This window comes from Chiloscyllium plagiosum, unplaced genomic scaffold (genome assembly GCF_037043375.1).
Source record: "Chiloscyllium plagiosum isolate Xiang-an unplaced genomic scaffold, Cpla_swu_hap1 HiC_scaffold_4, whole genome shotgun sequence".
Classification (NCBI taxonomy): Eukaryota; Metazoa; Chordata; class Chondrichthyes; order Orectolobiformes; family Hemiscylliidae; genus Chiloscyllium; species Chiloscyllium plagiosum.
In genome coordinates this window covers 127,777,603-127,797,248 of record NW_028270142.1, presented here as the reverse complement: position 1 = coordinate 127,797,248, position 19,646 = coordinate 127,777,603, and the positions used below count along the sequence as shown (strand labels likewise).

The following is a 19,646-nucleotide window of genomic DNA, read 5'->3' as shown; positions in this document are numbered from 1 at the left end:
AGTTATTCTCTTTGCTTTTTAAGAGATAAACTTGAAAAGAAAAAGACTAAGTGCAAACCTGCAGAAAAGGCATGGATATTGAGTGCCAGATCTTGCTCTTCAGTGTCTGCCACATCCAGCAAATAAGCTCGGATTGGTCCCTCTGTTGCATCTGCGCAAAAGTCCAATATTACTACACCTAGAACAGTCAGGACTATACCAATTGGCTGACGGTCAGGGATGTCTCCAATGGCTAGACCTGAGGAGCAGAATTACTAAAAGTAAAACAGGACTGCAAGAAACATGTTTGAATTAAAGTTAGTTCATAATTTTCAGTTTCCAAAATAGAAACGTTTCAATACCACTCTAGATCATTTTAAAACACTTGTTAAAAGTCAAATTTGTTAAAACAGCGAGTGAAATTGTTTCGGTAGAGATAAACATTTAGATAGTCTCAGATTACTGACAAGCAAATAATTTAGTGAAATACCTTTAATGCTCAGTATACTGCTAAACTTTTAAAACTCTCAAGCAGAACATATACTATGAAGAATCAAGTTGTACTTTGATAGTATTTAAAATGAGGCACATCATAAAGATTTTCAAAAATCTATTAAGTTTTATTAGAACTCCTCATTAATTGAAACTAATTTCTAAAACAAAAACCTTACCTTCCAAATATTTAAATGTCCATTAGAATTAGTAGTTTTACAAACAAAAGATGCTTCTGGAGAAGCCAATAGGAAGCAAGTAGAAACAAGACCACTAAACCACACAGGAGCAGTAGTAGGATAATGGTACAGTAGTAATGTCATCAAACTCGTGATCCACAGCACTCAGGATAATGTGTTGAAGACATGGTGGCATGACAACATGGCAGATAATGAAATCTGAACTCAAAAATCTGGAATGAATAGCTAGTCTAATGGTGACCATACAACCACACAATTGCCATAAAAACTCGTCTGATTCACTAATGTCTTTCAGGGAAGGAAATCTGCATCCTCACCTGATCAGGCCTAACTGGCTCCAAATTCACAGCAATGTGGTTGACTCAACTGTCTAGGGCAAAAAATACTAGCTTAGCTAGCAGCACTCAAAATAAGTCATTCAGCTTGTCAAATCTGCTCTGTCATTTAAGGAGATCATGGTTGATATGGTAGTCCACAATTCCACTTTTCTGCCTTATCCCCATAAAACTATTTAAAAATCCATCCATGTCAGCCTTGAATATAACTCAAGCCTGCCTCGACAGCTTTGCTAAATACTTCCACAGATCCACTACCCTCAGAAGAAATTCCTTATGTTTTATACAGGTTACCTCTTATTTTGAGGTTATGCTCTCTAGTCCTAGACTCTTCCACAAGGGGCAACCAACATTTCAGCATCTACTGTCCAGTCCACTAAGAATCTTGTATGTGTTTCAGTGAGGTTGCTCCCTCAATCGTCTGAATACCAACTAGTACAGGTCCAATCTATCCATCAATGTTGACACTGGAGAACTCAAGTTAATCTGAATCAAAAGCACCTGAATTGTTGCTCCTTTACATACTTAAAGTAGAATTTGCTGAATGTTCCTTATTTTTATGTAACAATTTCTGCTTGAAGAATTTATTGGCGAGAGATATTTTTATTAAGACATGTCTAGTATTTCTTTGACCCAAGATTTTGCAATTTAAGTCTTTATATGAATATTGATAGCCTGGATATTCTAAAATCTTGTTTAGGTCTATAAATCTAATGCAGTGTGAACCACTGATTTTTAGAACTAAGCTGACACACTAAATGTAAATGCTATATATACAGTTCAAAAATGAATTTCAGAACCACTCACAGAGACTGATTCTTAACTATCAGGAAAGCAATTCTAAACCACAGAGCAATAAGTGCATATTTCATCTTATTACTGACAAGGACATAAAAAAATGCTTGTCCTAGAGTGTTCTTGCACATTTGAAAAAGTGTTTACTTATTTTAAAAAAGTTGTTTCTTCTGAAGACCATAACAGGAGGTGTTTTAAAGATTCAAATCTGATATGAGCATAGTGTTCCAATAATAAAGGATGTGGACTTGTACTCTTCTGACAACTGCTTGAGAAATCTTTTATTAAAAAGGAAAACAACAGGAAACATTTCCTATGAATTGCTTCCTACCATTTTTCTCCTGTGAAAAGTTGGATTTATGGAATGCCTGAAGCATGTGAATGAATCAAATTGAAATGACCAACTAGACAATTTTTTTAAATGCACTGTTTTTTGATAACCACAATTCATTGTATGACCTAGGCAAACTTGTTCCTATGTGAGAAATTAGCAGGTTACTGATAAATTAAGTACTTCAACTCATTTCTTCTCTGAAGAAAGAGTGTTTTGGGTTGCTCCATTAGTCTATGGGAGTAGAGGCTTGGGACTTTCTGCAAAGCAGAGTAGCCAGCAATACAATTCCTTATTTTGCACTGGAAACTTTTGGATTAAGCTCCAATTTGAAGGTAAAACGGGACTCAAATGAAAAGATTTATTGTGGATCTGAGTAAGGTTCTAAAACAGGGATTGTGCTACTATACAAGAACCTGCATCGGGAAAAGATAGTACCTCCCTTATATGTGAGGGAATGGTGAGGGTATCAAAAAAGTGTGCATCTTTACCCAATCAAAAATCATATCAAAATCCATGGTCAAAGTTAGCTGACTTGAAACCATTCGCAGCAAATGCCTGTGTAAACTGAACTGATTGTGTTCAGATTACCAGAGTACTATTTCTCTCAACCTTTGGCCCATGGATCACATACAAGAACATTCCAGACGGCCTGAAGTCTGCTTTAATGATGTATGAATTTAGAACTCATTCAAAAGAGACAGTGCAAAAAAAAAACAAGTGAGCTTGAAAAATGAGTGGGAGGTAAAGAGAAAAAATGGTGAGATTGAAAAAGGACACTAGGGCTGACATGTGGTCAGGATGTACGAATAAGTTATTTGGGGATTCCAGGGACATGGAGTTTGAACTCTGTGCTTTGTGCACATGGCAGAAAGGGAATCGCTGCTGAGAATTCATTTAGAAATGAAGTTGCGTTTTAACAAAATGCATTTAAATCTTTCCAGAGAAAAATAAAATCAGCCAATTTCATTGCAATGCAAAGTTTTTGCTGGTCCTCAAAAATACCCTGCAAGTTTTTTTTGTGGCACAGCAATGGATTTCAAAATCCATTCATCAGCAAATTGATTGATGTACTCATTTGCACAGTTTACAAGGATCATTGCTGGTGGAGTAATATTACTGACAACCAGTGACAAGCTTAAGAGTTCTGACTGCCAAAGTAAAATCTCCATCCAGCTCAATGAAAGCTCGATTGAGAAGATGACAAAGGAAGAGTTTCAAAGACTCCCTGAAGACTTACATCAACAACACAACATAGATGTCAATGCTTGGGAGACCCTCATTCATTAGGAACGGACTTCGAGGCAGTTCCTGTATGAAGAGGACAAATTTCTTAGAGAACACCTAGTGGCAAGAGAAAGTATGGAAAAGGAACTTCAGTGATCTTAAGGTCCAGTTCCACCTCCTGGAAACACGTGCCAAATGAATGGTCAGAGATGTACCTTTAGGATTGCAAGCAAGGACCCATACGACTTACAGCCAGAGATAATTTCCTCAGTGGGCAATCACATCTGCTAGTGAGTGTCACTTCAGAGTGCTGATGGAAACTTGAGTGCAGGCCAAACCCCAAGAACTATTTTCTTGAAGTTAAGGGGACAATGTAAGATAACGTTAGAGGGGGAGAGTTGAGAAGAGAAACAGCATGAGAGAAAGGGAACAAAGGGATTGGTGAGAGGCAACATGGCAATATGCAATAGAGGGAGAAGAGTAGGGAGGAGGAGGATGAGAGATGGGAAATTATAAAAGCAATGAGAGACAGTGGACCAGGACAGTGAGGGATAGTGGCTGAGAGGAGGAAACAGCAAACTCATTTTTAAACCCACGAGAATCCAAAGTCACTTAAACTCCAATGCTTTAGTTGTAAATCACATTGGGCTGACATTTTATTGTCTGGCTGTTCTAAACCAAAAAAGAAAAAAATTAGCTACATTAGACTTTGCTGCTGGGTACTAAGCAATTGCTATTATTCATTTAAATTATCAATTCATTACTTCTGAATATTTTTGTAGTTCACATTTACTGCCATTTTTCTGAAGCCTTAAAATGATTTAATTTAACTGAAGTTGAAGTATGGGAAGATGTACAACCTGTGAAAATTTTTATTCACATTTATGACAAAGCATCAAAGTATTACCAAATAGTTATGACAACCCTTCAGAATAATTCACTGCTTTCAGAAAAGATACTTGCAATTTTTATAGAAACCACAGGCTGTTTGGCTCAACCAGTCTGTGAGCAATTATACTTCACACAAGTCCCTTCCCATTCCACCCACATCATTGAAGACTTGCAGCAAATTTTTCTATATCCCTTTTCTATCATTTAGATTCATTTCGAAGGCAGCCAAACCATTTATTTTAACTATTTCCTGTAGTGAGTTCTACATTCTATGTGCAAGTAAAGACATTTTTCATTTCTAGTTGGTTTTAATACCAACTGCCTTCTATTTGCAGTTCCCATCCAATATTAGAAACTTGCCCATGGTGCAAAATTATGCAGCTCAAATCAGGACAAATCCAATCCAGCCAACCAAGTTTCATTAACAATGCTGTCATTAGTAGTTGTACAGCAGTAACTTGCCCAGTGACGTTCAATTTTGGTACTGCTAGACACTGTTTATGACCTCATTACAAAGTTAATCCAAACATGAATGGAAAAAAGGAATCTGAATGACCGAGGCAATGAAAGACTGCCTTGACATCAAGGTAGTATCTGACTAAGTACAAAATAGAGGAGTCCTGTGAAAATTGAAGCCAGTGGGATTAAGGGTAAAACTTCTCCATTGGGTGAAGTCAAAGGAGGATGGCCAATATTTCAACTCTAGGCCATCACTGCAGGATATTTTCCATTAATCTGTTCAGAGATATTCTGGAGCAGGAGAGACTTGAACCCAGGCTACCTGGCTATCACTGCAACAAAGCTAGGCCCAACTATCTTCAGTTGCTTCAAATGACCTTCAATACTTCATAAGGTCAGAATGGGGCCCTCTTGCAACACAGTGTAGAGTCCTTACCCTTGGACCAGGAGTCCCATGTACAAGGCCCACCTGTGCAAGAGGTGTGTTAACATGAGCAGGTTGATTAGAAAAAGTTTTTTTTTTAAAAAAAGGTCAGAATGAAGGACCTTCTTGTGGCTTAAGTGGTGGTGTTCATACCTTAGATTGAGGGGCCTGGCATCAAGTCCCACCTGCTCCAGTATAACATCTGAACAGGATGATCAGAAAAATAGGTTAAATAAAAAATATTAAATCTTGACCTTAAGAATTTTGAGTCTGTGGCAGTGTTGGTCCTTAACTTTAGGATCTGAAAGATCCAGGTTAAAGTCCCACCATTTCAGAAGTATGACAGAACATCACTGAACAGGTAGATTAAAAATATCACAAATTCAGATTTTATGGCTCTTGTGGCACAGTAGTGTCCCTGCCTCTGAGCTAGTAGGTTAGAGTTCCAGTCTCACCTGCTGCAGCAGTAATGTCCTTGAACAGGTTGATCTGGAAAATCTCTCAACAAATTGCGCTACTCGTTTAAACTATAAAGCAGTGGAAAGATGCAGTTTAAGCATCTAGCTTAATATTTCCTAATTAGTCACAGTAAAGTGGAACATCACAAATACCCATAAAGGTCAGAATTTAGGGCTTGAGGCAGTGATAGTGTCCTTTCCTCTGGGTCTGGAGGTCCAGGTTTAATTCCCACCTGCACCACTGGTATTTTATAACATCTGATCATGTTGATTAGAAGACATTTCATCACTTGTTTTGATTGCTTCAGGGGTTCATGACAGCCAATAGTACCCTCTCTCTAGATCATGAGGTCCTGGTTCAAGTCTAACTTGTTCCAGAGGTATGTCCAAATAAGTCTGACCAAGTTGATTAAACATTACTTGATTCCTTGCTCAAGATTCTGAAGTGGATCTGGAACCCACCATAGACTGTCAGAAGTGAAACCAAAATCAACTCACTGAAGCTTGGTATTTGAAAATAACGAAGATCAGAATTGTTGTTGAAATTTGCCCACATTAGGTGCACTAAGTAAAAATATTGTCAGAATTAGGGCCTTGTGGCAGTACCCCAGGAGGCCCAGATTCAAGTCCCAACTGCTCCAGAGTTGCATCATAATATCTCTGAACAGGTTGATTAGAAAAACACAAGATCAGAATTAGGGATATTTGTTGCTGATTGCATCGAGTTCAGTGATGTAAATACTCAATGTCCCTTTCATTAATTTGAAATGTCATTCCTCCACCACGGATGGTGGTAGCAATATGCACTATAACAATTCACCAAGGTTCCTTCAGCAGCATCACCCCGACCTGCAACCTCTACCAGCAAAGGCAAGGGCTGCAGACACATGGGAAAACCAATGATAAGTTCCTCTCCAAGCCTCAGGCCAAGCTGTGAAACAAAAATGTTTCAACTAAATGCAAAATTCCATTTTTACCTAGGACAGATCCATTTAAGAATAGGGCAACGCCAAAGAGAACTCCAATACAAAGAGCCAGAATGAAAGGTCGCCGACGGCCCCAGGTCAAGGTGCAGCGGTCACTTGCAGAACCAATCAGAGGAGTGAAGATCAACCCCAGGATTGGGCTAAGGAACCAGGTGAGACTGTAGTATTGTTCTGGAAGACCTGCAAGAATAAATGGGAATCTTCAGAAGACAGTTTGTAAGTGCAGGTTTTCATTTTCTTCCAACACATCTGATTCTCTCAGCGTGCACCCCCACATTCAATTTACAATTATTACCTTCCACTCACCATCTCAAATCTGTTGTCACATAACCTTCCCTCATTTTCCATTCAGACACATCACTACTTTATTTCCCAGTTCTATAGAATAAAATTCCTAAGGAGAATGTAATTAGTAGCATAAACATTTACCAAATCATAGTCAATATGGATTCAAAATAAATATTTTATCTAATCAATTGCTGATTGACTTCTTTGAAAACAAAATCACAACAGTGGAAAAGTGCAATAAAATGTCAAATTGCACAAAGGATATTTGTAAGATAAAAGGGTTATCCCACAGATGCTGCCAGACCTGCTGAGTTTTTCCAGCAATTTGATCTTATTCAGATTAAACTTAGGAATTGTCAAGGAACCGAAATGAAGGAATGAAAGTATTAGTGTTGCTGTGCAAGATTACTTATTCATAGGTTTATGGATGCTTATAGCACTTATTTCTTCCTTTCCACCATCCTCAAGTTAAATTTGCACAACTCAGGCTTGTAAAAACAAAGTACATTCAAGCTATTAAAGCTGCAGTTTAAACTAAATCGCTCTTTTGAAAATCCTCTATGGTAATTGTGTACAATAATTGATGGAAACCGAGCATTCAAAATGATCACACAAAATTAAAGGGCAAGTCTAATCCTGTACTACAACGGGAAAGCAGTGGGATTTAGTTGAAATAGCCTTTCTCACAAAACTATACACAGGATAAAATGACGGTATTGAGCATCAAGTCATCGACTGAAAACAATAATGTCTGCATAAATTCCATACTGCAGGAAAACACTCATTGTGTTGCTCCAGCTCAGAATGACTGGATCTCAAATGGTTTGACAGCCTCATTACAAAAGTCAACCCGGCTATCCATGCTCAATTTGGTTAGAAATTATGCAATTTCCTTTGGCCACAAGAAAACTTGCTTTCCTGTTGGCTCCTAGACTAATGGCAAGTGGATAGTTCACTACTTCTAGTTATCAATGCAATTAATAATTTGAATAGGAAACAGATGGATTCATCTGTTAGGTGTGATATACAATATAGTATAAAACAAACAGTATTAATTGAAAACAATTTTCTACAAACTTCATCTGTTTATTCAAAATAATGAATTTTCTCTCCCTTTCCCATTCATTTACTGTTTGCAGAGATTACATCTTCATTTTTCAAAATTGAGCAACTGTTCAAAGATTGCCTAGCATGTGTGACTGAAGGAGCCACATTTACTCAAGTGACGACACAGGACATACGCCAATGACCTGCTGACAAGACAGACAATCAGTTGTTAAAAACTGATCAAATAAACACTCCAGAGACTGAGCAACAAAACAGGAAGCTCTGGAACAGCATGAAGACAGGAGAGATTAAATGTTAACTAGCATTAAAGTTAAGCAGGTAATAGGGAAGGTACAGAATGTTGGCCTTTATTTCAAAGAGAAAAAGTAGGGAAGTTTCGCTAAAGCTATATAAGGTAGAATACTGTGGACCTTTTTGGAAAGATATGCCGGCAATGGAGGCAGAGGATATGCATTAGGTTCATTTCAAGTATGTAGGGATTTTCTTATGAGAGGTAAAGTAGGTTGGGTATGTACTCAACAGTTTAGGTGGTGAGGGATCTTATTGAAACATGCAAGATTCCTAGGCTGTACAGGCGTGGAGAAATTGTTTTCTCATGTTGGAGACTCTTGGACCAGAGAACAAAATCTTAAAGTTAAGGCAGTGATGAGGAGCTTTTTTTTCCAAGAAGATGGAGGGGATTTATAGGGCAAGTGCGAGGAGCGAGTTTCAAAATAAAGACTTAAAATTGAGGAATTTCTTCTGACAATCAGCATTTGAAATGTCTCCACTGCTCTCTGGAGAGCAGAGTCATTGGAAAATGAACCTACTGAATGAGGTGGGAGGTGGTCATTCAAGCCCTTCAAGTCTGCTCTATCATTCAATAAATTGATGGTTAATGTGTTTTGAATTCCACATTCACATCAATCTCAACCTTCATCTTTCTTGCCCAAGAATCTACCTCAAAAATATTAACGATCCCGCTTCACTGCCAGGCAGATAACAAAGTTGCTCTACCATAATTCATCAGTTCCCAAAAAGGCAACCACTTTTTAAGAAAACAAAAACAATAGCCTTTGGTTTTGGACTCACTCAAGAGGAAGCATCCCCTGGACGTACACCTTAAACTGAATCCTGAACAAAAGGCTGAGATGGTAGGAGATGGAGGGTTGTTGCTCAGAATGGAGCCCTGTGACAAGCAGTGTGCCACAAAGATCAGTGCTTGGATCCACTGTTGTTTGTAACTTATATAAATGATTTAGAATGATAATATAGTCAGCACAGTTAGTATGTCTGCAGATACCTACACTAAACCACCAATTTAGGTGTTAATGCAAGAGTACATAAGTGGACCTTGATCAACTGAGCTGAGGAAGGCAGATGGAGTTTCATTCAGATAAATGGGAGGTGCTGCATTTTGGTAAGACAAACCTGGACAGGAGGTACACAGGCAATTGTAGGGTCAGAGGGAGATGTTTGGCATTAGTCTTCATTGGTCAGAGTTGAGATGTCATGTTACAGCTGTACAAGCCATTGGTAAGGCCACACTTGGAGCACTGTATAATTCTGATCATCCTGCTACAGGAAGGATGCTATTAAACTTGAAAGGGTGCACAGAAGATATTACCAAGACTATAATGTTCTAGTTATATAAAGGCTCGGATCTCTAGTGCAGTAGGCGAAGGGGTCGTCTTAGATTTATAAAACAATGAGGAACATAGACAAGATCATTTCTCCAGGATAGGGGAGTCCAAAACTAGAAGGCATTGGTTTAAGGTTAGGGGAGAAAGATTTAAAAGGGACCAGACGGGCAACTATTTTAGAGGGTGGTGTATATACAGGACAAGCGGTCAGGGACAGTGGTTGAGGTGGGTACAATTACAACATTTAAAAGGCGTTTGGACAGATATGAAAAGGAAAGGTTTAGAAATAGATGGGTCAAACAGGTAAGTGGATCTAGCTCAGTTTAGAAAACATGGTTGGCATGGACTAGTTAGGTCGAAGGGTCTGTTTCGGTGTTGTATGACTCTACACAGTCTTGAAACTTTATTGCTGGAACAGCACAGCAGGTCAGGCAGCATCTAGGGAACAGAAGATTCGACGTTTCGGGCACATGCCCTTCTTCCTGAAGAAGGGCATGTGCCCGAAACGTCGAATCTTCTGTTCCCTAGATGCTGCCTGACCTGCTGTGCTGTTCCAGCAATAAAGTTTCAGCTTTGATCTCCAGCGTCTGCAGACCTCACTTTCTCCTCTACACAGTCTTGACAATCAATTCATTTCACTCAACTCTAGTAGTAAACAGCCCAAGCTGTCTGAACTTAAGATAACTTGCTCATTCAAATAGGAAATCAAAATTTGGGATGGGCAACAAAATGCTGTGTTTACCAGCAATACCTATATCCCATGAAAAAGTATAAAAATGCCTCTAAAACAGCCTTCAAATTATTTACTCGTTTCCCAAACCAAGAAAAAACAAAGCATAAAACATTTTAGGTTCAATTCCTTTTTGAATAATGGATAATATTCCATTATTCTTAATTACCTGCTATACACCGACCACATCTGCAATATGCTGTTTGCTCAAAGAATCTCTGCTTGACTGATGAGGTGGAGTCTGAGTTGAGGACGCTGACACATCTAAGAGGAGAAAGAAACACCTGGACACACCCCCTTACATTGAATTACATAAAACTTGGGTCTGTGGTCAAAAATAGATTTGACTGCAAGTGACGCACGTATGAGGACGCAGAATTTAGCTTTGAGGAGCCTCAGCTGGTGCCCTTATCTAATTAGGTACTTGCTGTGTTTGGATGGTCCAGAGCACCATTCAAGTGTTGAAAGAGGAAAAAAAAATAGTAATAAAGGATAGTGCAGTTGAAGCAATAGGTATTATTCCCAGATACAAAAATATTAACGATCCCGCTTCACTGCCAGGCAGCTATGTCCTGACTGTCTGTATCAAAGAGTTTAAAAGAAAGAAGCTGCAGAGGAAATTGAGACATTGGTCACAATTTTCCAGAACTCACTGGACTGTGGGATTGCTCCAGCACATTGGCAGTTTTCCCCCAATGTGTTGCTCCTGTTCAAGCAGGAAACTGTAGACCAGTTAGCCTATAATTTGTCATTGGGAAAATGCTGAGTCTATTAAGGATGAAAGAGGGAGACATTTTTAAAAAAAGTCTCAAAGTCACCATGGCTTTGTGAAAGGGAATCATGAGAAATTATTGGACATAATGAGCAGAGTTGATAAAGGACACCAGTATACGTAATAGATTTGATTTTCATAAGGTATTTGATAAAAGTGCCACATAAAAGGTTTAGCACAAGACAGGAACTCAGTACAGGGAGTAACGCATTAGTACAGACTGAGGATTGGTTAACACAAGATAGAGTCAAGATTAATGGGTCTTTTTCAGGTTGGAAAGATGTAACGAGTGCTCAAGAAACAATCCAAGGGCCTTAATTAGTTTCCATCTACCTTAAATTGACTTGAAGGAAGGGAAGAATATAATATATCCAAAGTTGCTGACAATATGAAAATAGGTGTGAGGTATATTATGATAAGGATCTAAGAAATTTGCAAATGATTATTGATTGGTTAAGTGAGTAGACAAAAATTTGGAAGCTGAAGTTTGATGTAGGAAAGTGAGGCCACACACTGAAGAATGAAAAGGCAGACTATTACTTAAATGGATAGAGACTCCAAAAGTGCACAGTGGAAGTGAAAATAGTTACTTGTACCTACACAGTAACTAAGGCAAGTTGAATTTGGAGACAGTTCAAGGAGATTCAACATATTGATTCCTGAGATGACAGAGTTGACAGCAAGAACATGGTTGGCTTTCATGTATTAGAATTTAGAATGAAGGTGGAAAGGGTTTCCTTCTTTCAGAGGATTGCAAGTGCTTGGAATGTCCTACCCCAGAGAACGAGGAGGCTAGATCATGAAGTACTTGAAGAGGTGGTAGACAGTTTTGAAATAAGGGAGTTTAGCTACCATACTCTTCACTCCCTTTATTGATAGAAATTGTTGAAAGCTAAAGTACCAGCATAAACCCTGGAGGACTCCACTCAGCCAGAAGGGGTAAGGTGATAAGACCGAGGTTGTACCAATGACAGATAGAACAAGGAATAAGTCTCGCATCAAGAGTTCAAAGAGCAAAGAAATAAATTAAGCAGGAACTCGGGTTGAAATTGAAGATTACTCCCAATGCCATAAATAAGCATGCAAGTCAAAAGGAAAATACATACGAATGCGGGTCAAGAGTTGGTGCAGGAGGAAAGGTTTTAGATTCCTGAATCACTGATCATTTCTGGGGAAGGTCAGATCTCTAAGCAGGATGGTCTATACCTGAACCAGAATGGGACAAACATTCTTATATGAAAGTTTGCTAGGGTTGTTGGGAGGAATTTAAACTGGGGCAGGGATTAGAGTGCATTAGCTCAATACAGCATAACTTAGAAAAGGAACAAGGCAGAGCACATTCAGCCATGTTGTCTCTTAATGGAATAAGGTAACACTAAATGGTAGCCACTTCAATGCCAGGAGTATGAGAGGTAAAGAGATGAATTAAGGTCATGGATTGATACATGGAACTATTTTGCAGCTATGTTCTCCACTAAGATGTGACATTTTAGGAGTGCATTTTAGACCCCAAAGAGGGACAGCCCATAGTCAATTCACTAAGGCTGTAAAAAGTAAGGTTACAGGGTCAACATGGTCCCCTAAGCAGTAAAAGGCCCAGAGAACCCTGGCTGCCGCGGAATATTAAGCACTGGACAAAAAGGAAGGGAGATATGCATCAGATACAAAGGAAGCAAAAATGTAGGCCCTAGAAGAGTATAGAAAGCACTGGGAAAATTCAAGCAAGCAACTAGGAAAGCAAAGAAGTCATTAAAAAAGACTTCGGCAGGCAAAATTAGGGAGAACCTCAAGATAATCTACAAGTTCATCAAGGGAACAGAATAACCAAGGAAAGTGTAAGGCCTATTAGGGAACGAAGGGGAAATTTGAGGGGGAGACTCAAGGATAGTGTTAAATGAATACTTCACATCTCCTTTTCTCAAGACGATGCAAGTTCAGAATTTGAGAAATTGTGTTATGAAATTCTTGAACCAGATTAATAAGTCAGGAGGTATTGGAAGTTTTGACATTCAAAATTGGCGAAATCGCCAGGTATCTGTGGTAGAGGAGTGAAGGAATTACAGGACCCTGACCCAAATTTTTAAATAATCTCAGGCCATAGGGAAAATGCCAGAGGACTGGAGGACAGTTAATTTGGTTTCATTTTACAATGATGGTACAGACACACCAGGAAACTATAGCCCAGCGATTCTAACATAATTGGTAGGAAAACTATTGGAGAAAATAGTGAAGAAAATTAATCTCCATTTAAGGAAGCAAGGTTTGATCAGAGATAGTTAGTGGGGCATTGTCAGAGAGATAATCCCTAACAAATCTGATGAAGTTTTGTGATGTGTCGACCAAGTCAGAGTCAGAATCATAGAGATGTACAGCATGGAAACAGACCCTTCGGTCCAACCCGTCCATGCCGACCAGATATCCCAACCCAATCTAGTCCCACCTGCCAGCACGTGGCCAATATCCCTCCAAACCCTTCCTATTCATATCCCCATCCAAATGCCTCTTAAATGTTGCAATTGTACCAGCCTCCACCAGATCCGCTGGCAGCTCATTCCATACACGTACCTCTGCATGAAAAGGTTGCCCCTTGGGTCTCTTTTATATCTTTACCCCCTCTCACCCTAAACCTATGCCCTCTACTTCTGGACTCCCCGATCCCAGGGAAAAGACTTTGCCTATTTATCCTATCCATACCCCTCATGATTTTGTAAACCTCTATAAAGGTCACCCCTCAGCCTCTGACACTCCAGGGAAAACAGCCCCAGCCTGTTCAGCCTCTCCCTATAGCTCAAATCCTCCAACCCTGGCAACATCCTTGTCAATCTTTTCTGAACCAATTGATGCAATTTATACTGATTTCAGCAATGCCTTTAGCAAGGTCCCACAAGGGAAACTGATAAAGTTGCTCATAGCAATTGGGTGCAAAATTGGTTTTGCAGACATCATGTAGTAGCAGAAGGCTGTTTGCATTATCATTGCCAGATGTGCAGTGGTATACTATAGGGATCGTGCTTGCACCTTATTGTTTGCAATATTCACATGATATACAGAATGCATTTTTGGCTGGGCTTGGAGAGGATAAGAATCACAATTCCTGGAGCGTGGAGGCCATTTAGTCCATCAAGTCCACACCAACCTTCTGACCCCCCCCCCCCCCCTTTTGAGCACCTTAGCTCCTCATACCATTAAGGTAAACAGTATTGCTTCCATTGATTTCAAACCTGTAAAGTCTAACAAAATGCTCATTTCCTTGAAGCAACCCAGCTGCTCCAACCTAGCTTTGAAGCTAAAACTCCCTCATCCTTGGAACAATTCTGGTAAATCATTTTTGGCCTCTCAAGGACTTTTTAAAAAAAAAATCAATATGACCAGATTAGGATGCAATACTCTAGTTACAGACTAAGCAGGGCTACAACACCATATTTGCTTTGGTATTTAATTTTGGTGCTCTTATTTGAAGCATAAGATCCTACATGCATTTTTCAAAACAGTCTCAATGTCCTCAAAAGGCCAATGCATTTGAATCCCCAGGGATGAGAATTTCTCTCAAAACAGTGAGAATATTGATGAACAAATGACTTCCAAAAGGAAATTGAACAAGCAACTGAGTGAAATAAATATGTAGAGCTACAGCCTGGGAAGGTCCCTCAGCCTTGAAGTCTGAATCATCGTTAATGGGTTTTGCATGTATATTACTCAATTTAAACAGTGGAAAAAAACCATAGGTAATTTGACAGAGTAACAAGTTTAGTTGTGTGCAAGAGCACTTGATAGGAGAAAAAAGGCCTGAGAAGGGAAATAGAACTGAAGTGTTATACAGAAAGCCAACAAGGGTTCAATGGGCAGAATGGCTGTAAATAATACTATAACATCAATTATTTGAGTTTATTTTAGTTAATGCCACAATCAATACCTTATAGCTGCTGTAAAATGTCAACACCTTGACTCTAATAGCTGTATTCAAATATGCAGGAGCATTTTTGTACAAATGTTCAGTACAAGTTAGGTAATGGTGCCATAAAAGAACCAGACTATGGGAAAGACATTCCCAGGATATGTGCACTGCTGGCTCAAACAGCATTTCTTGCTCATCCCAACTGCCCTCAAGTTGGTAGGGGTGAGCTTCCTTCTTAAATTGTATAGCACATGGCGTAGATGCAGAAATATGAAAAGGAGTTCAAGGATTGTGATTCAGAAACAATGAGGTGGTGATATGGCTCTGAAGTCAGGTTGGGGTGGGGGGGCTTGGAAGATAACAGTTGGTGATGTTCCATGTGTTTGCTGCCCTTATCCTTCCAGATGGATAAATATCAAATGGATAGGAGTGGTTTCATTCTGATATTTTGGAAAGAGTACAAAGTGTTAACTCATCAGTAAATTAATGAGACAGAAATTTCCTCTGCATTCCCTCATTAAACCTTAATAGATATCAGACAAGAGGTAAAGCAAGCTTTCCAGTATGGTTTCCATTCTTATCTGTTGAAATGTGACACGTCAGGATAATCTCACATCCAGAAACATATCAGGACATTAGTTATATTGAATGATACCAGGAACTGGATCCAATACTTTCCTAGGACAAGGCATATTTTCACATCTCAGCTGAAAAATCAAACAAATTCAGCTATGTTTTGTAAGTCTACATACACCCATCACATTTTGAAATGAGGAAGTTCTGGAAAAGTTTGTTTACTGCAGCATATGCTGTTTTGGAACATTTTGCTTAAAATCAGTCTAACAATGGACCAAGCCATAAATAAATATAAAGATGTTGATTATCTGATAACAGGAGAAAGCTGATTTATTAATAGAAAAAAATGCAAGCAAAACTTTTTGGCAACACTGATCTTCCAAATGTTGTCCAAAAAGGTTGCCCAGAACCAAAATGGATCATTTTTTGACTTTATTTATACAAAAAAGAACTGGTGACACTGATCATGACTGAGTACTGTCATATCCTTTATGGGCTAAACAAGGTTAGATAGCTAACACAAAAGTCAAAAAATGAGAATGTCAAAGACAGCAAAAGTAAGCAGGTAATTAGAAACTAATTACAAATGAATTCCACCAAAATCCTTTTTAAAGCTAGTGAACTAATTAGATGGAGCTTGTTTTATCAAAATGTCAAATGCACAATGCTGCTTAACTTTGTGGCATTCTTGGATGTTTAAAGAAACTTCTCACTGATTCTTAAAAGGAGTGGAATATTGCCAAAGTGATAGACTTTTGATTGAAAGTGTTTTATTGTAAACTCATCAGGACAAAAGAATGCTAAATTTCAAATATTTAAGATTACTCAACAAGAATACAGTTACTGTGTTGGTGTGAAGAAATTTATTAGGACATGCATCCGAGTGATTGGCTGATCAAATCAAATAGCACGTCCCTTCAGTTGTTCATAGGAGGCAAAAATATAAAACTCAAACAAAAATTGTCTAAAATAGATTCAAGTTCTTGGGAGCACTTAGTGAATAACCCTGTGTGCACTAATAGCTACATGATCATCCATTTAAGATGATCAATTGACCTTGTAATAAGATTCACCTATGCTTGCTAGAAGAGAAATTTGCATGCAAGATCGCTACTCAATAGAAAAGAATAGGTTCATTCAACAGCTCATGTGAATTTGATCTACCAGCCAACAAGTACTTTCCTCCTTTGGTATAAAGTTGTATGAGCTTGAAATTTAGCATTCTTGCATTTGTCTGGGGTGAATGTAGAAGGAAATCTTTGACAATGTTTTGTTCAGTACTAAAGGAGGATTTTGAATATTAGAGTCACAAAAGGTAGCAACTGTAATTGTTATTTTGGTAAAACAAACCCAGTTGCAACCCTATTCAAGATGAGCTTGGACAAATGTTACTAAAAAATTAGCAAGTACTTACAGCAGCATCTCAGCCTTTTGAGGGCATTTAACAGGGGCTTGATGTTTATACTAATTTTGATCATACTTAGTAATTACTTACCAATTTACTACTCGTTACAATATAATAGGATAAAATAATAAAATCCCTAATATGCACAAAATTATTCAGTGTACTGTCAGGCATTTGTAATTGATAAATACTACACAAGATTCTGGAAGTAGATTAGCATTAACATTTTATCTGTTTATCATTCTAATCTCTAAGTTCTACAAAAGGTGACTGATAGTCATCAGAAACTATATCACATTTGACTAAAATGTATGGAACAAGGGGGAAAATGCACAGTTCTAATTGTCAGGGTACAACTGGATCTTGATCATTGGGACAATGGGCCAAGGTGTGGTAGATAGAGTTTAATTTAGATAAATGTGAGGTGCTGCGCTTTGGAAAGGCAATAAAACTTAATAAAGGTACTAGCTACACAGGACGTTAGTTAGGCCATTAGTTTAGAAGTGTGCCTGCAATTCTGGTCTCTTTCCTAGCAGAAGGATGTAGTGAAACTTGAAATGATGGTGCCAGGGTTGGGGGGTTTGAGCCATAGGGAGATAGCTGGGGCTGTTTTCACTGGAGCAGAGACTGAGGGGTGACCTTATAGAGGTTTATAAAGTCATGAGGAGGATGGACGGGGTAAATAGACAAAGTCTTTGCCCTGGGGTGGGGGAAAAAAAAAGTCCAAAACTAGAGGGCATAGGTTTAGGGTGAGAAGGGAAAAAATTAAGGGACTTAAGGGGCAGCCTTTTAATGCAAACAGCATTGTGTGCAATGAGCTGCAAAAGGAAGTGGTGGGGGTTACTTGTAAAAGGCATCTGAATGGGTATACAAATAGGAAGGGTTTAGGGGATATGGGCCAAGTGCCGGTAAATGGGACTAGATTAGTTTAGGATGACTGGTTGGCATGGATGTGTTGGACTGAAGGGTTTGTTTCCATGCTGAACATCTGACTATTACAACTGGTTAGAATCTCCAAACGCTAACAATCTTTAGTGGAATTTATATCTATACCTATAGAAAAAAGGCACAATAAATAAAAATATCACCTGCAAGTTTTTAAAATTTTGCTTACAAGACAGCCCTTTGGCCAATTGTGTCTGTGCCAGTTAGACATAGATTACAGTAATTAAATTAATCCCGATTTAAGGTGGTGCTGGACTGGGATGTGCAAAGTTAAAAATCACAACACCGGCTTACAGTCAAGAGTGTGGTGCTGGAAAAGCACAGCAGGTCAAGTAGCATCTGAGGAGGAGCAACATTTCGGGAATAAGTGCTTCATCAGGGATCTTCATCAGGTGGAAGAAGGAGGAGCATTCTTAAAGCTCATGCTTCCACATAAACCTGTTGGACTATAACCCAGTGTTGTGATTTTTAAACTAAATTAATCCCATCTTCCATCTTTTGGTGAACATCCCCAAATGCAAGTGAATACCTAAGTGTTGTCTGAATGTTGATCGTTTCTAACTCAATCAGTTCAGGCAGGGAGCAGTAGACCATGCCCCTCCCTTTGATTTTACATATTCATTAATCGATTTATAAAATGTGATATGCTTATTTGTTGTAGTAAAGCTACAGATAATTACTGCATGAATAAAAATCATTCTATTAAACAAAATAGAATTAATGTGAATGTAAATAGGCAGACATGAGTAACTAACTCAATAGGAAAACAGCTTAATCCCAATATTTTGGTCCTTATATCTGATAGGAATTTTGTAGTGTTGCTTAGCACTCACCTATCTGCAACAATACCGGTGTAACCAAGGCAGTTTCCATAGCATAACAGAACTCCCTGCCAAACATCACTGCACCATGCATTACCCATAATTTGACAGGAATGCGATCAATGGACTCCTCACTAACTGTTTCATCACCATTCTCTTTGCCATCCCTTTTCTTTTTCAATTTTGTGGACAATTCTTGTGTTTGCATAGATTCTGTCTCTTCATTCTGTGGAGCCATTGCTGCCACAAAAATGTACTTGTGCTTTTGTTGGGACGAAAAGGTGTCTTCGGTTTTTTTTGTTCAATCGTAGATTCAGCACTTTTCTGCAATTTCCTTTAAATGTATCCAAAAAACCATATACCAAAAGAAAGCTAATTGGTAAAAACTTTGGATTATGGCTTATTTATTGTCTATTAAAAATCCATATTAATTTCCATTCAGTTAATACTAGTTTCATTATAGACGAAATGCTTCCTTTGCAGCATACAGTTGGGAAGGCGACACAAAGGGGTCCTCTGTTGCTCCCCATCGAGTGAATATTCTGAAAGACAAAATGGTAAAAAGAAATAAAACAAAGTACTGAAGAAAGCCAAATAGCTAGTGTTTGGAAGATCTGCACGTTTTTTTAAAATAGAGAAAAACAATACCTGCATGAAAGTCATAAAAAGATATGCTAGAAACTGTAACAGACTTCTAAACAAACTTAAAATTTAACACTAATTCATTGATAGGAGTTATTGTAGGTAAGGTAACAAACATCTGATTGTGCCTTCGAGTAAATCAGACATTTCCTTTAAAGTGTACTGCCTGACCACTGCAAATTTTTACTTTTTAATCATTGTTATATTTCAACACATAGGAACCACTCCTAGACTATCTGGAGATCTCTTCCCAATGACATAGGTTGTAAAGTTTAATTGCAGAGATTCTTTAGTACTTTAAGGCT

At 38.5% G+C, this 19,646-nt stretch overlaps 1 protein-coding gene across 5 annotated transcripts in view; it reads right to left on the bottom strand.

The window, feature by feature from the left end:
• slc45a4a (solute carrier family 45 member 4a) overlaps nt 1-19,646 on the bottom strand; it is a 75,226-nt gene that overhangs the window by 15,828 nt on the left and 39,752 nt on the right. For 4 of the 5 annotated variants that reach the window (XM_043687819.2, XM_043687822.2, XM_087986637.1 and 1 more), the window contains exons 2-4: nt 18,712-19,241; nt 6,569-6,757; nt 59-238 (exon numbers count right to left, since the gene is read on the bottom strand). In XM_043687819.2, coding sequence (XP_043543754.1) covers nt 59-238; nt 6,569-6,757; nt 18,712-18,937 — 595 coding nt within the window. In that variant the 5' untranslated portion in view covers nt 18,938-19,241. Of the gene's footprint in view, nt 1-58; nt 239-6,568; nt 6,758-10,454; nt 10,550-18,711; nt 19,242-19,646 lie in introns of those variants that run through there. The other variant, XM_043687821.2, reaches the window with a different exon arrangement.